This window comes from Pelodiscus sinensis, chromosome 12 (assembly GCF_049634645.1).
Source record: "Pelodiscus sinensis isolate JC-2024 chromosome 12, ASM4963464v1, whole genome shotgun sequence".
NCBI lineage: Eukaryota > Metazoa > Chordata > Testudines > Trionychidae > Pelodiscus > Pelodiscus sinensis.
Genome location: NC_134722.1, coordinates 45,738,651 through 45,754,444, shown reverse-complemented (window position 1 = coordinate 45,754,444; position 15,794 = coordinate 45,738,651). Strand labels below are relative to the sequence as shown.

Below are 15,794 nucleotides of genomic sequence, written 5' to 3'. Positions count from 1 at the left end.
GCCCCTGGCGTGACACGGGGCCTGCCCCTGCCAATGGCAGCCGGGGGGCGGGGCTGTCCCGAGGGTGCCCGAAGGGAGGGGGGCGCCGAGGGCCGGGCGCGCTCTAGCCCAGGATCCTGCCTCCCCCCAGCGGCCGGTGCCGGGCAGGAATGGAAGGACCAGCCGTCACGTGACCCACGCCCTGTGCCCATTGCCTGGCTCTGGCCAGTAGAGGCTAGGGACACCCCTCCCCCCACAGCCATTGATGGGCCCCCAGGGATGCCCCTAGCTCCTGCCACAGGCCTGCCAAGAGCCCCAGCCCCGGGGAAAGGCTCCGCCCCACGCCTTGGTGCAAGGAGAGGCGGGTGCTTCCATCAGGGTCACAAGGAGGGCCGGGGTCACACGCCCACGGAAGTGGGGCACGCGCACGTGCGAAACGTTCCAGGTGGTGTAAACACTCAATCCAGGGACCGGCATGCAAGTCCGCCCGCCTGCAGGCCTGAAGGGGACGTGTGGGTGGCTGCTCGTCACGTCTTCCAGCCCCTGGGGTGGAACGCGTCCTTCTCTGGGTCTCTCTAGACCAGTGGTCTCCAACCTTTTTACACCCAAGATCACTTTTTACTGCCCTGCCCCTTCCTTGAAGCCCGCCCTCTCTGTTCGCCTCCTCTCCATCACTTCCTATCCCCAACCCTTACACTCCTGCTTTTTTACCCCCAATTCTTCTGCAGGAAGCAGTTTTTCCAACATTTGGCCTGTCTAGACTTGACCAAATGTCAGAAAAAACCCTTCTTTTGGAAGTCCCCTTATTCCTTGTGGAAAGAGGAGTATAGGGGTGACCGAAAGATCATGTTTGCTCTTCCACTAAAAGAAGTGGAAGAACAAACACATCCGTGGATGCAGAAGAGTTTTTCTGGGCTATCTCCGGAATCCTGAAAAACTCTTGCAGTCTAGCCGTACCCTTGCTGGGCTGAGACAGGATGTGTGGGCTCCGGGGTGGGAATGAGGGATTTGGGTGCGGGAAGGGGTGAGAGGTGCAAGCTCTGGGAGGAAATCTGGATGCAGGAGGAAGTGGATAAGGGAACACTGGCATGGGGAGGGAGTTGCAGGCCGGGCAGTGTTGGGGTCAGATGTAGGGTTAGGGTACTAAGTAAGCCACAGACTTCTGGATGTGAGGGTTCAGGAATTTGGGTTGGGGTATGTGAGGGGCTCAGGGAAGGGGGTTTCAGTGTATGATAGGCTGAGATCTAGGGTCTGGGGGAAAGGGGAGTGCAGGAATGTCATGATGCTGTGGCCAGATGGGGGCTTGGCCCCAATTGGGGGTTTGTTGACCAGGCTTCATTTTCAAATAAAATACTATGTCAAACACTGCCCGCCCGCTCTTGCGCAAGAAGATTTACAGTACGGCATCGGAAGAGAGGGCTTCTTGAGCAAGAGCTACGCTCTTTTCTTACAAGTGTAAGCTCTCTTGCGCAAGAGGGCAGTGTGGACACACGGCAGGGGTTTTTTTGTGCAAGAAAGCCCTATGGCTAAAATGGCCATCAGAGCTTTCTTGTGCAAGAGAGCGTCCACACTGCCATGGACGCTCTTGCCCAAAAGCACATCTAGCACATGGCAGTGTGGACGTGTTCTTGTGCAAGTATCAGAGGGGTAGCCGTGTTAGTCTGAATCTGCAAAAGCGACGAGGAGTCCTGTGGCACCTTATAGACTAACTGAAGTGTAGGAGCATAAGCTTTCGTGGGCAAAGACCCACTTCGTCAGATGCATGTAGTGGAAATTTCCAGAGGCAGGAATAAATATGCAGGCCAGGATCAGGCTGGAGATGACCAGGTGGATCCAATCAAGGAGGATGAGGCCCACTTCTAGCAGCTGATCTGGAGGTGTGAATTCCAAGAAAGCAGAAGCTGCTTTTGTAGTTAGCAAGCCATTCACAGTCTTTGTTTAATCCAGAGTTGATTGCGTCAAACTTAAAGATGAACTGTAGCTCAGCAGTTTCTCTTTGAAGTCTGGTCCTGAAGTTTTTTTGCTGCAGGATGGCTACTTTTAGATCTGCAATTGCAGATCTAAAAGTAGCCATCCTGGACACACAATTGCAGATCTAAAAGTAGCCATCCTGCAGCAAAAAAAATTCAGGACCAGACTTCAAAGAGAAACTGCTGAGCTACAGTTCATCTTTAAGTTTGACACAATCAACTCTGGATTAAACAAAGACTGTGAATGGCTTGCTAACTACAAAAGCAGCTTCTGCTCTCTTGGAATTCACACCTCCAGATCAGCTGCTAGAAGTGGGCCTCATCCTCCTTGATTGGATCCACCTGGTCATCTCCAGCCTGATCCTGGCCTGCATATTTATTCCTGCCTCTGGAAATTTCCACTACATGCATCTGACGAAGTGGGTCTTTGCCCACGAAAGCTTATGCTCCTACACTTCAGTTAGTCTATAAGGTGCCACAGGACTCCTCGTCGTTCTTGTGCAAGATGTTCTTGCAGAAGAAGCCACCAGTGTAGACATAGCCTGTGGGTTTGCAGTGTCATGCTGCTATCATCCACCCTTAGAAGGTGTTAATTTGTGTTCCTTTGATGGTGATTGTCAGGGTTCCCATCATTATTTCTCACTCTTGGCGGAGGAAGGGTGGGGGGGTCTCTGCCTGTCTCCAGGGATCAGCAATGCTGCTAATTCAATTCAGCCTCAAGACACAATGCATGTTTCAAAGTTTCCACTTCTTCTTGATCACCTGGGCATCTGTGATGGCTTTCACTCACACACCCTCTCCATTCACACCAAACAATTGTATAGAGTTTGAGACAAGATCAGTAGTTAGTAGGGGTACAACTTAATTTGCAATACTAACAAGGAGCAAGGCCTTGCAGTAACATTATCTAATCACAAGCGACAGAGAAAGAGAACTTATAAGCAAGTCATTACATCAAATCATTATGCATCATATTTATAATCTTATAACCAATATTAAAATACACATTTTTGCTATAGGAGGGCCTGTGCTCCTCCCATATCCATCCACCCTATCTACTCCAGCCCTGTCCCAAGAGGCTGTGTGCTCTAGTGCCAGCTACTATTGCTGTTAATGGAGGTCCCAGAGGGCATGTCTACACTACAGAGAAAATTGAAGCTGCCATTCTTAATCTTCCAGGGTTCAAATTAGCAGTCTAATTCAAACTGAGAGGGAAGCTCCAGTTGATGTTAACAGTCCTGCTTCCACAAGGAGTAAGGGAAGTCCAAGGGAGAGGGTGCTCCCTTCAACTTTGTGCAGCATGGATAGTGCCAAAGTCGAGTTAATTAATGTAGCTGAAGTTACATATCATAATTCGACTTTCCCGTAGTGTAGACATATCCAGAGAGAGCACATGTAAGTATAAGGGTGTTAATCGGGCTTAGCCCCTCCTGGGCTGGACTGGGCCATCTGGGTAAGGGACATGACACCTACACTACCTCCTCATTTTTGCAGAAGAGGCAATGCAAATGAAGTGCTCATTAGCAACTTCTCGCACTTCATTTGCATATTTTCTTCCAATGCTTTTTGCGGAAGATGTTTTTGTGCAAAAAAAAAAAAGCTGTGTAGACAGGTCTGTTTTATGCACAAAAAAGCCCTTTTGCTCAAGAACCCTTATTCCTCAAAAAATTAGATTTACAGAGTCTTGCGCAAAAGGGGTTTTTTTTGTGCAAAATGGACCTGTCTACACTGCTTTTTTTCCCACAGAAACCTCTTCTGCAAAAATCATCACCTAATAAACTATCTTGTTAGTCTTTGAAGTGCTACATGACTGCTTTTTTTTTGTGTGATTTTAAAGTTGTTGGTTCTTTGAGATCATACAACTGCCTCCCCCTTTGCAAAGACAAATGTCTTTTCTCCCCTTTCTGTTCTGATTTACAAGTCATTTCTCTCCTGTTGACATCTTAGAAACCTGCAAGCTGCAGGACAGGACTAAGGGAAATTGCTCCTGTTTCCCACCCAGGCTGCTGTAGAATTCTTTCTCTGTCCCTCCCGGCTTTCCTCGCCTTTGACTGGTGTCAGTACAACTCCATGATGTTTGGGTGCAGCACACTCTTCCGGTGAGACCTAAAGCTACAGCTGCTTTTGAAAAGGGTCATTTCATGCTCCGCAGAGATGGGAATGAGCAGCCTTGGTGGGAAGGGGACATTTCTGAGCTTGACCCTAGAAAGTCTGCCAGAGAGGACTGCACAAGATGCCTCTCAGCAAAGAATCCCAATTTCCCTGCCGGTCTGTGCTCCATGTTTCCTCCCAGTGCCGCAGTAGCTCCCTAGCCCAGCCCTCCTGTGGAGAAAGTCTGGCTGGTGAGTCTTGCCCACATGCTCAGGGTTTAGCTGATCACCATATTTGGGGTTGGGAAGGAATTTTCCTCCAGGGTAGATTGGCAGAGGCCCTGGAGGTTTTTCGCCTTCCTCTGCAGCATGGGGTACAGATCACAGCTGGAGGATTCTCTGCATCTTGGGGTCTTCAAAGTATTTGAAGGCTTCAATATCTGAGAGGATTATTCTAGGAGGGGGAGGGAGAGATTCTGTGGCCGGCACTGTGCAGGGGGTCAGACTAGATGATCATAATGGTCCCTTCTGACCTTAAAGTCTATGAGTCTATGAAAGTGGTGAGTGGAATCCCACTGGTGACAGGGCTGGTGTGATGCCGGGTTGCTTATTTTCCACATTAAACACTGACCTTAACAGCTGACAGGGCTGCTCTCTAATATGGCTCTGACGGCATCCTGGCAAGGAGATTTTCCTGTGACTTTTACTCAAGACATTACAGATCTCCCCCAGGATCATGCCCCTTCCACCTGAAGCCCCACTCCTTCTGGTAGCTTGGAGCTGGCCTCCACACACACCTTGTCCAGGGACCCACAGAGGCTGTCAGCCCCCCGTCTCAGGGATTACCAGCTCCTCAACCCCTTTGGCTCCGAGGGCATTGGTAGCGTCTCCCTGCTGCAGGGGTGTAAAAGAGACCTTCTCCATCTCTCTTAGTAGCCTCTGGGATTCCCTCCTTTCCTCGGGGATCTCAGCACAATGGTCCCCGTTGCCGCTGGTCATCACATCCTCAGTCTTAGCCACATACACAAATCATTCCTAATAAATACTTCTGATGCCGGCATTTCTCCCTTTGCCTTCAACTTGGCCAGGCTAACTGTGCTCCGTGATTACTTATTGTAGGCTTTCCCTTTTCTGGTTCCCCCTCCCAAACGACGCCAACAGAAAATACTAAAACTGAGCTCTTGAGCGGTTTTCAGCCCAGCGCTCCAGCTTCACTTCAAACTCCTCCAACAGCGCTTACCGTGCTCACTTTGTGCAAAACACCTCATAGTCCTCTCCTAGCGGTGAATGCGGGGGTGTCGGGGAGCTACTGTCAGATACAGCAGGTCACTGTTATGACATTGTGATGGGGTGCAGTCACAGACAACCCCTCGGGGGTGCCTCCCAGGGTGCTGACATGGCCACTGCCACTTACCTTCCTGCTCTCTGGGGCTTCTCACTGCCCAGGCCTGCTGGGCCAGGCCTGCTGGTCTCCCCCAGCCAAGGCCCTGAGCTGAGGTCTCTGCCCCCACCGAGAAGCAGCACAGACACTGAACCACTTCAGGTCCAAGGAGAGGGCAGTTTAGGGGGAATGTGCACACTGGTTGCCTCCCAGGTAACAATGACTTACACTGGGTTTGATAGAAAATAAAAATGGTTTTATTAAGTGGAAGCAGTAGGCAGGGGTGGCCCATGACTGTAGGCGGACTTGGCCGCTGACTTCAACGGGATGCCCAATGATGACGTCACAGGGCGCCCAATGATGACGTCAGCCCATTGACGGCCCTGCAGGCGGGGGCGCCAATCGTGCACTCCGCCTGGGGCGCCAGCTGCCGCAGCCCGCCTCCGGCCGCGCCTGCCAATAGGATATAAGCGAGAACAGGCAGAGCAAAGTAGATTACAAATCAAAGGAAACAAAACCGCTTGGCTAATTCTCCACTGAAACCTCCGTACAAACTCTTCACACTCACCCTAAAACCTCTTTTCCAGCTGCCACTCTACACCAGGGCTGTCTCCCCATCCCGGGGTCTCAGGCTCCTTCCTTCAGGTGCAGCCCAGCCAAAAGGCCCAGGCCTCTGCTTTCTTATTCTTTTTGTTAAGGAGTTGAGGCCACTCCCTACCAAACACTGCTCAGACTTAAGGACAAAAGATTGTTTAACTGTGGCTCATCAAGAAGTTGCAGGTAACACCCTCCATGTCTCCCATACACATATGTGAAACACACAAAGTATCCCCCATTCTATATGTCTATTTTACACACACACGTGATACATACATCAAAGTAAGATTAAACAGAACCAGTTGAACGGGACATGAAGATTGATGGGTTACAGGAAATAATTTGCACAACACAACACAAGACCTCACCCCTTCCCCTTGGGTGTACTCAGGGGGACTTCCATCCTGGCTTATGCACTGCTCCTATACTATGGAAGCTCTGGATGAATCTGGAAACACAAACATTTTCCTTTGGCTCCCAAGTGCTTTCCTTTGGGCCACAAAATTCCCAAGTGATCAGGTACCATCATTTTCCCCTTTCACAAGGACTTCATGAACAAATGCTTCCTCTTCCTCCTGGGCCACTGGGGGTGGTGAATAGGCTCCACAGGGAAACGTACTCTCAGGCTATGTCTAGACTGCAGGCTTCTTTCGAAAGAGGCTCTTTCGAAAGCATCTTTCGAAAGAGCCTCTTTCAAAAGATCGCGTCTAGACTGCAGGCGGATCTTTTGAAAGAGAAATCCGCTTTTTCGAAAGAGAGCACCCAGCGTGTCTGGATGCTCTCTTTCGAAGACGGCCTCTTTACATTGAAGAACGCCTTCTTTCGAAAGAGGAACTTTCGAAAGAAGGCGTTCTTCCTCGTGAAACGAGGTTTACCACCATCGAAAGAAAAGCCGCGTTCTTTCGAAATAATTTCGAAAGAACGCGGCTTGAGTCTGGACACAGGGGAAGTTTTTTCGGGAAAAGGCTACTTTTCCCGAAAAAACCCCTGAGTCTGGACACGGCCTCAGTGGGCAGTTTCAGAACTGAGGCGCGGCACATAGGACTGACTCCAAGAGATCTAGGGAGATGAGGCTTGAAGGTAACAAGATTGCTCTGTCACGGTGGTGTGGGCCAAGGAACACCTTCCCAGCTAAGCCTGCGGAGTGGGGCAGCGGAAGCTGGCTGGGTCCATAACCCAGTGGTTATGGGTTATCAAAGCTGGCCATTGCTTGCCCCAGGCCTGCTTCTTTTAACTCTGGGCCTTTCAGGTGAGGGGGTGGCCAGCAGAGCAGCAAGAGCCTCAGCCGTGAGGCAGGTGGCAGCTGAGGCTGCGGCCTGCTCGGAATCTCCTGGAAGTTACTAGGCGACAGAAACTCCCGCATGTCCTTAGTTACAAGGGACTGGACTCACTGTCTGCCTTACAACCCCGGCTATTATGTGGCTGTGCAGCTTTGATCAAGAGTTCCCAAAGCAACCATCCCCCAGCAGCTCATAAGCCTCACCCTGGGATACCCAGCCTGGTTATTCCTTGCAGGCTGACCATAGCACCTTTCCAGCCTCCTATTGGCCACAAAATTGTCCTACTGCCACCAGAGCCACAGACATGAAGGAAGGGAAACTATAAGATGGGGCCGTCTCTAATGATGTCTGGAAGAAAGGTAGTGTTCAGCTCGGTCACCAACCTGCTCAGTTGCCTCACTGAGGGGACATCTAGACTGGTGGGTTTTTCTGGGATACCAGAGATATCCCGGAAAAACTCCTCCACCTCCAGGGAACACGTTTTTTTGCAGAAGAGCAAACACGCTCTTTCGGGGAGCCCTGTATACCTCGTTCAATGAAGAATAAGGGCTCCTCCGAAAAAGGAGGCTTTTCTACCATTTGGCACAGTCAAGACAGAGCCAAATGGCGGAAAAGCCTCTTCCAGAAAAGCTATCAGAAAAAGCGACGCAAATTGCGGAGTACAATTTGTGTAGCTTTTTCCGACAAAAGACTATAGTCTAGACCTAGCCTGAGAGGGGTTACAGTTCTTTCTGTTAGGTGTAGAAACAGGGTGTCTGCCACGTGAATTTGTTGAACACAAATCTGGGAGAGAATTTCTATGTGTCTCTTTTAGCCACATAGGTTAATGGACAAAGCATTGGCCTTGTAAGTCAGGGACCGTGGGTTCAAATCCCACCTGGGATGAAAGCCTACATCCTTCTTGTTGGTTGCAAAAAAACAAAAACAAAACAAAACAAACCACCACAGCCACCTCTTCCTATTTGTCACCGAGGAAGCTGGAAGATGTCTGAACTGGATATTGGCAAGGATCCCCCAGAAACAACATCTTCCATAGGACAAGAGCTGTCTCGATCTATCAGTGGCAAGTACTTTAATATTAGTGTTTGGCTGGGACAAGAGCACACTGGAGGTTTGTTCAGAAATGTCACTAAGTGAATCAGAGACTTGTGAAAGAGAATAGAGTCATTTAAAAACGTAACTGTAACCGAGAGACAAAGGAGAGCCTGAGAATAAGCAACTCTCAGAAAGAGATTCAGTTAGAAATGTAAAATCTAGGGCTATCAATTAACGCATGTTAATGCCTGCAATTAACGCAGGGCAGAATTAATATCTTAAAAAAATTAACGTGCGTTAATCGCAGGTGTTTCCATGCAGCGCTGCCCCTTTGAAATGCTGACCCGGTGTTTCAAAGGGGCAGCGCAACTTGGAGCCAGGGGTCAGCTGGAATCACATTATTCTTTAACAGTGCGATTAATCGCGATTAATTTTTTTTAAATCACTTAACAGCCCTAGTAAAAGGCACAGTGACTAGAGCCAAATCCCTGAAAGCTGCATGGAAACTTTTTAAAGACACCATAATAGAGGCCCAACTTAAATGTATACCCCAAATTAAAAAACATAGCAAGAGACCTAAAAAAGAGTCACCGTGGCTTAACCACCATGTAAAAGAAGCAGTGAGGGACAAAAAGGTATCTTTTAAGAAGTGGAAGTCCAATCCTAGTGAGATAAATAGAAAGGAACATAAACACTGTCAAATCAAGTGTAAAAATGTAATAAGAAAAGCAAAAAAAGATTTTGAGGAACAGCTAGCCAAAAACTCAAAAAGAAATAACAAAATGTTTTTTAAGTACATTAGAAGCAGGAAGCCTGCTAAAAAACCTGTGGGTCCCCTAGATGATCGAACTATAAAAGGAGCAATCAAGGACGATAAAGCCATTGCAGAGAAACTAAATGATTTCTTTGCTTCAGTCTTCGTGGCTGAGGACGTTAGGGAGATTCCCAAATCTGCACCGTCCTTTGTGGGTGATGAATCTGAGGAACTGTCCCGGATTGAAGTGTCATTAGAGGAGGTTTTGGAACAAATAGAAAAACTTAATGTTAACAAATCTCCGGGACCAGATGGCATTCATCCAAGGGTTCTAAAAGAACTCAAATGGGAAATTGCTCAACTATTATTTGTGGTTTGTAACCTATCCCTTAAATCGGCTTCCGTACCTAATGACTGGAAGGTAGCCAATGTGACACCAATATTTAAAAAGGGCTCTAGAGGCAATCCTGGCAATTACAGACCGGTAAGTCTAACTTCAGTGCCGGGCAAATTAGTCGAAACAATAGTAAAGAATAAAATTGTGAAGCATGTAGAAGAACATAATTTGTTGGACAAAAGTCAACATGGTTTCTGTAAAGGGAAATCCTGTCTTACTAATCTATTAGAGTTCTTTGAAGGGGTTAACAAACATGCAGACAAGGGGGATCCAGTAGATATAGTATACTTAGATTTTCAGAAAGCCTTTGACAAGGTCCCTCACCAAAGGCTCTTGTGTAAATTACATGGCCATGGGATAAGAGGGAAGGTCCTTTCTTGGATTGAGAACTGGTTAAAAGACAGGAAACAAAGGGTAGGAATAAATGGTAAATTTTCAGATTGGAGAGGGGTAACTAGTGGTGTACCCCAAGGGTCAGTCCTGGGACCAATCCTTTTCAACTTATTCATAAATGATCTGGAGAAAGGGGTAAGCAGTGAGGTGGTAAAGTTTGCAGATGATACCAAACTGTTTAGGATAGTCAAGACAGAAGCAGACTGTAAGGGACTCCAAGAAGATCTCACCAAACTGAGTGATTGGGCAACAAAATGGCAAATGAAATTTAATGTGGATAAGTGTAAAGTAATGCACATCAGGAAAAATAACCCCAACTATACGTACAGTATGATGGGGGCTAATTTGGCTACAACAAATCAGGAAAGAGATCTTGGAGTTATCGTGGACAGTTCTCTGAAAACTTCCACACAGTGTGCAGTGGCGGTCAAAAAGGCAAATAGGATGCTAGGAGTTATTAAGAAAGGGATAGAAAATAAGACCCAGAATATCTTACTGCCCCTGTATAAAACTATGGTACGTCCACATCTTGAATACTGTGTACAGATGTGGTCTCCTCACCTCAAAAAAGATATTTTGGCCTTGGAAAGGGTTCAGAAAAGGGCAACTAAAATGATTAGGAGTTTGGAACAGGTCCCATGTGAGGAGAGGTTAAAGCGACTGGGACTTTTCAGTTTAGAAAAGAGGAGACTGAGGGGGATATGATAGAGGTCTATAAAATCATGAGTGGTGTGGAGAGGGCCGATAAAGAAAAGTTATTTATTAATTCCCCAAATAGAAGAACTAGAGGACACCAAATTAAATTAATGGGTAGCAGGTTTAAAACTAATAAAAGAAAGTTCTTCTTCACACAGCGTGTAGTCAACCTGTGGAACTCCTTGCCAGAGGAGGCTTTGAAGGCTAGGACTATAATAGAGTTTAAAGAGAAGCTAAATAATTTCATGGAGGTTAGGTCCATAAAAGGCTATTAGCCAGGGGATAAAATGGTGTCCTTGGCCTCTGTTTGTCAGAGGCTGAAGAGGGATGGCAGGAGACAAATTGCTTGATCACTGTCTTTGGTCCACCCTCTCTGGGGCACCTGGTGCTGACCACTGTCGGCAGACAGGATACTGGGCTAGATGGACCTTTGGTCTGACCCAGTACGGCCGTTCTTATGTTCTTAGTAAAATCCTGGTTAACTTTCTGCTTCTGCTTTCAAACACTCCATCCCCATTCTCCTGGCTCCCACTGTCAATCCCCCCCGGTAGCAGGAGCCAGCAGCCACACGCAGTTCACTGTAGGCATTTCACTCCCACGCTTGATGGACACACACCTTTACCCATTTCTTAGGGCTCAGGACGTAACTTCCTGCAGGTTTGCAAAGTCTTTCACCAAGAAAGAGCCTCACACACTAACATCCTTGCTCTCTATTTATTAGCAATTACGGAGCAAGCAGAATACACATGCTGAGCACATGAATTGCCATCCTCACCAAGCCTGACCAAGGCAGGCAAACGTCCACTGTTGGCCAAGCAAGGTCAGTCTCCTCTGAATTCGGGTTGCTCCATGTCACGGTCGTGCAGAGGATTTCTAGCAGCTCTACTCTTAGGCCGTGTCTGGAATTGAGCTCTTTTCCAGGTCTTTCCTTCTTCCATTTGTTCCTTTTTTCCTTTCTGCTGGTCTTCTAGGACCCCAGTTTAGATAGTGAAAATTGAGTTCTGCTTACCTTTATTTTACTAACATTTTATTAACCAATCGTTACATGATTAAATTACCTAACCAATCATATCCCACCACCTTCAATGATTCACACAGTGTAATTAATTATACAGCAGACAAATAAAACCAGAGATTCTACAAACAATAGGAAAATGAGGAGCTTAATTACAGAACGAGGATTCCACAACCCCCAACTTTTAATAGGGAGTTTTGTGTCAGACAAAATGCTACCAGTAAACTAAGTTTGCTTTGCCCATCTTGAGATCTGTTTTTCTCAGTTAGTGGATGCCACTGGGATGGGGTGTCCCTCTACACAGCTAGGCATTCTGCTATTTTAATGCGATTTAGATGGAATACAAGGATGTGACTCCCTGCTTTACAGCTCGTGGCTGCTGATCTTTCAGTCTGGCTGGAGACGGAAGCCCTAGGCTGTAGGCCTTCCAATACGGCTACAGAAGAAGGCCATTTCCTTACAGCACAGGGTGGCCCCACAGTGAATCCCTCCTCCTCATCCCCTTCCACCTCTTCACCATCTTTCTGACTCTGTGCTATAGGAAGTATCCTTGGTTGTGGATGTGGCAGCCCCACTCTGGATTGTGTCTAGTCCTTTATAAAAATGCCACGACTCCTCCCTGCGCCACTACTGGCTCAGCAGAAGGCTGGGACAACTCCCCCTCTGTGCCAGGCCCTGCCTCTACTCCCCTTCCCTCCTTCCCTCTTCCCAGTGCATTAGAGCCCATAGGATAGCGGGAGTCTGATGCCGGACGCAGGGCTCGGGTGCCCCCATATTCACTGGCAGCAGCAGAGCAGAGCAGAGCCCTGCAGCTCCAACCCACTCGGCTCCCTGGGCACCTAGTTATGGCAGTAAGGCAGGATGGGGCCTTCTCACTCCACTCCCCCTGCCAATGTCAGTAAGTTTGGGAGAACCTGATCATAGCTGTGGGTGCCTGGCCCCTCCGTTAGTGTTCTGGTCCACCCAGATGCTCTGCACCTTGCTCCTCTTGCCCATGGCATTTAGGGGGAACATGCTCCTTCGTATCCTCCTCACAGGGCACCCTTGGCCCCAGCACCCAGCTCCCCAAGTCCCTTAGCCCCCACCATTCAATCCCCACTTTTCTCTCCATAACCCATTGGCCTGATCCCTTCATGTTTGATCCCCAGAGACCAGAACTCTGAGGGATCCAGGGAAGGGAGGAGTTACGAGCCCCCAGGGACACTTCTCCTGCAGGGAACAGCCCGAGGTGAGGGGCGAGCACAGTCTGGGGCCTGGAGGAAGACAGGGGTGAGGACAGGTGACTAGAGTCAAGGCATTCATAAGACCTCTCTCTCAGGTGGATTTTCCCATGACTATTAAGGTATGAGCGCTGGCTGAAAGCTTTCCCACAGTCCAAGCATGTATGAGGTTTCTCGCTGGTGTGGGTTTTCTGATGTCTATGAAGGGCTGATTTCCAACTGAAACCTTTCCCACACTCAAGGCATTTATAAGGTCTCTCTCCCGAGTGCATTCGCCTGTGATAAATAAGGTGTGAACTCCGACTGAATGTTTTCTCACAATCCAAGCATTTATGGGGTTTCTCTCCAGTGTGGGTTTTCTGGTGTGCATGAAGGGTTGATTTCACACTGAAACTTTTCCCACACTCAAGGCATTTATAAGGTCTTTCTCCTGAGTGTGTTCTCCTGTGATAAGTCAGGTGTGAGCTCCGACTGAAAGTTTTCCCGCAGTCCAAGCATGTATAGGGTTTCTCCCCAGTGTGGGTTTTCTGATGTGATTTAAGGGCTGATTTCCAATTGAAACCTTTCCCACACTCAAGGCATTTAAAGGGTCTTTCTCCTGGGTGCAGTCTCATGTGATCAAGAAGGTGCGAGCTCCGACTGAATGATTCTCCACATTCCAAGCATGTATGGGGTTTCTCTTTTGTGTGGGTTTTCTGATGTGAATTAAGGGTAGATTTCCAATTGAAACCTTTTCCGCACTCAAGGCATTTATAGGGTCTTTCTTCTGAGTGCGTTCTCCTGTGATAAGTAAAGTATGCACTCTGACTGAAAGTTTTTCCACAGTCTGAGCATGTATGACGTTTCTCTCCTGTGTGGATTTTCTGATGTACATTAAGGTTTGATTTCCAAGTGTAAGCTTTCCCACACTCAAGGCACTTAAAAGGTCGTTCACCTGTATGGGTTTGCTGATGTCTTGTGAGCTTGGAGTTGTCAATGTACGTTTTCCCACACACATGGCATTTAAAGGGTCTCTCTCCGGTGTGCACCCTCTGATGTATAATCAGTTGTGACTTCTGAATGAAACTTTTCCCACACTCCTGGCATTTATTGGGTTTCTCTCCTCTGTGGATCAGCTGATGTTTAACTAGGGTTGATTTCAAGCTGAAGCCTTTCCCACACTCACGGCATTTATAGGGTCTTTCTTCTGTGTGTGTTCTCCTGTGTTGAAAAAAGTTTGAACTGTGATTGAAACTTTTCCCACACTCGGGGCATTTATAGGGCCTTTCTCCTGTGTGGATTCTTTGATGTATAATAAACCTTGAGCTATGACGAAAGCTTTTCCCACAGTCAAGGCATTTGTAGGATTTTTTGTCATTGTGACTTGTCTGCTGGACGGTCATTTCCTTGGGATCATTTCCTTCGGATGCTCCGCCACATGGAATGGATTCACCCGTTTTCTTTCCGGGATAGGTTCCCAGCTTAACCTCTGATCTGTGTCCATCTCCCCAGGCATTTCCCCATTCCAAGTCCTGGGGAACATTCCCTTTAGCTCTGCCCAAAAACGCTTCCTGGGATTCCATTTCCCCAGGACCTCCCTGCTGCTGAGTCACGTCCCTGTTGTCACTCACTGTCCTATCACCTGCTGGGAGAGAGAGAGAGAGAATCCAGAAAGGAGTCACTGCCAGTGCCGGGAGGAAAGGGCAGAAGGCAGAGAAGGAGAACACAGCACAGTAACTATTGGAGAGATTGAGACATTGGATTCCAACTCCACATCCCACCAAACACTCTCAGGGAAATAAACGTAGGGAGGAAATTTACGACAGGATGAATGGGAAGCCCGGACTGATTCTGATTGGATGATATGGCACCTGCTGACTGCAACCCACCCCTCGGTGAGACGGGGGAGAACTGAGGTCTCTTCCGTTACCTACCAGCTTTGTGTTCTTGGGGAATTAGGGCATAAAGCTCAGGAAAGATCTCCGCCCCTCCCGCAGCCTCTGCCTGAACCAAAGCCGATCTGAAGGAAGATTTACAAAAAGCAGTGAAAAGGGAGAGACAGACGCACTAAAACCCTCCGGACAAGGGTGACAGGGTTCAGGAAACAGCCCAGCCTCACTTGCATTGGAGGAAGGAGAGGGAGGCCTTTCCATCAGCTTACAGAACAGAGAACAGCTATTCCAAGACAAGCACTGCAGGGAATTCTGGGACAGGGAAGCAGGAACGCAGTGCCTGATGGGAAATCTCTGCTCCTGATGCTAATGAACCCACACCTGTCCATACCCAGATCAGTAATTACCAGACCAATGTTAGTAATAAATCCTCTATTGGTATCCAAAATACTGAAGCTGACTAATTGCATTCGGAGCTCCCTCAAATGATCTCCACCCCATCGCCAGGAATGAGCCGTTCCTATTGTCTAGCCTAAACAAAACAACTTTGGGATACTCCATGAGCCCTCAGTTTACCAGAAACAATCCCGTGTTCCCCATTACACTGTTGTTGTTTCCCTACATAACTGCCCCCAAAGCCTCCAGTGGCCTTCTGATGCCTGGATGTCCATTCCGCATCAGTCCCATTGACACTGCATCTGCTCCTGACGGACCCTGCTGGGAGCTTTCCTCTGTTTGTCTCCAACGCTCTGGACCCTCAGCTGCCATCACCACCTGGGAACCCCGATCGAGTCAAGCTTCACGGAGCGGTGAGATCTCTTATGTAAAAGCCTCTTGACCCTGCCTCATGTAATCAGGGATGGATCACTAGCCCTGACATTTGAATTCAGACTTACATTAGATTTAATGTGCTAAATGTTTTGTTTCTTAGGCTCCCCTTATATGGTACTTACCTGGAAATATAAACTTTCATGGTTAAGCAGACTGTTTCTCTCTCTGCCTTCCTTTCTCTGCCCCCCTCTTTGGGGTGATGTTTTTAGCTTCCCCATTCACTCTGCAACACCACTCCTTGTACCTACGCTAAAGATCCCCGTGTCTCTCAAGAATCCAGTGGGG

At 48.1% G+C, this 15,794-nt stretch overlaps 1 protein-coding gene across 1 annotated transcript in view; it reads right to left on the bottom strand.

Annotated features, from left to right (window-relative positions):
• Nucleotides 1–11,272: 11,272 nt before the first annotated feature.
• Nucleotides 11,273–15,794, bottom strand: part of LOC102462653 (uncharacterized) — a 45,445-nt gene continuing 40,923 nt past the window's right edge. The window contains exon 9 of the mRNA XM_075940725.1: nt 11,273–14,431. Within this exon, the coding sequence (XP_075796840.1) occupies nt 12,534–14,431 (1,898 nt within the window). The 3' untranslated portion in view covers nt 11,273–12,533. The remainder of the gene's footprint in view (nt 14,432–15,794) is intronic.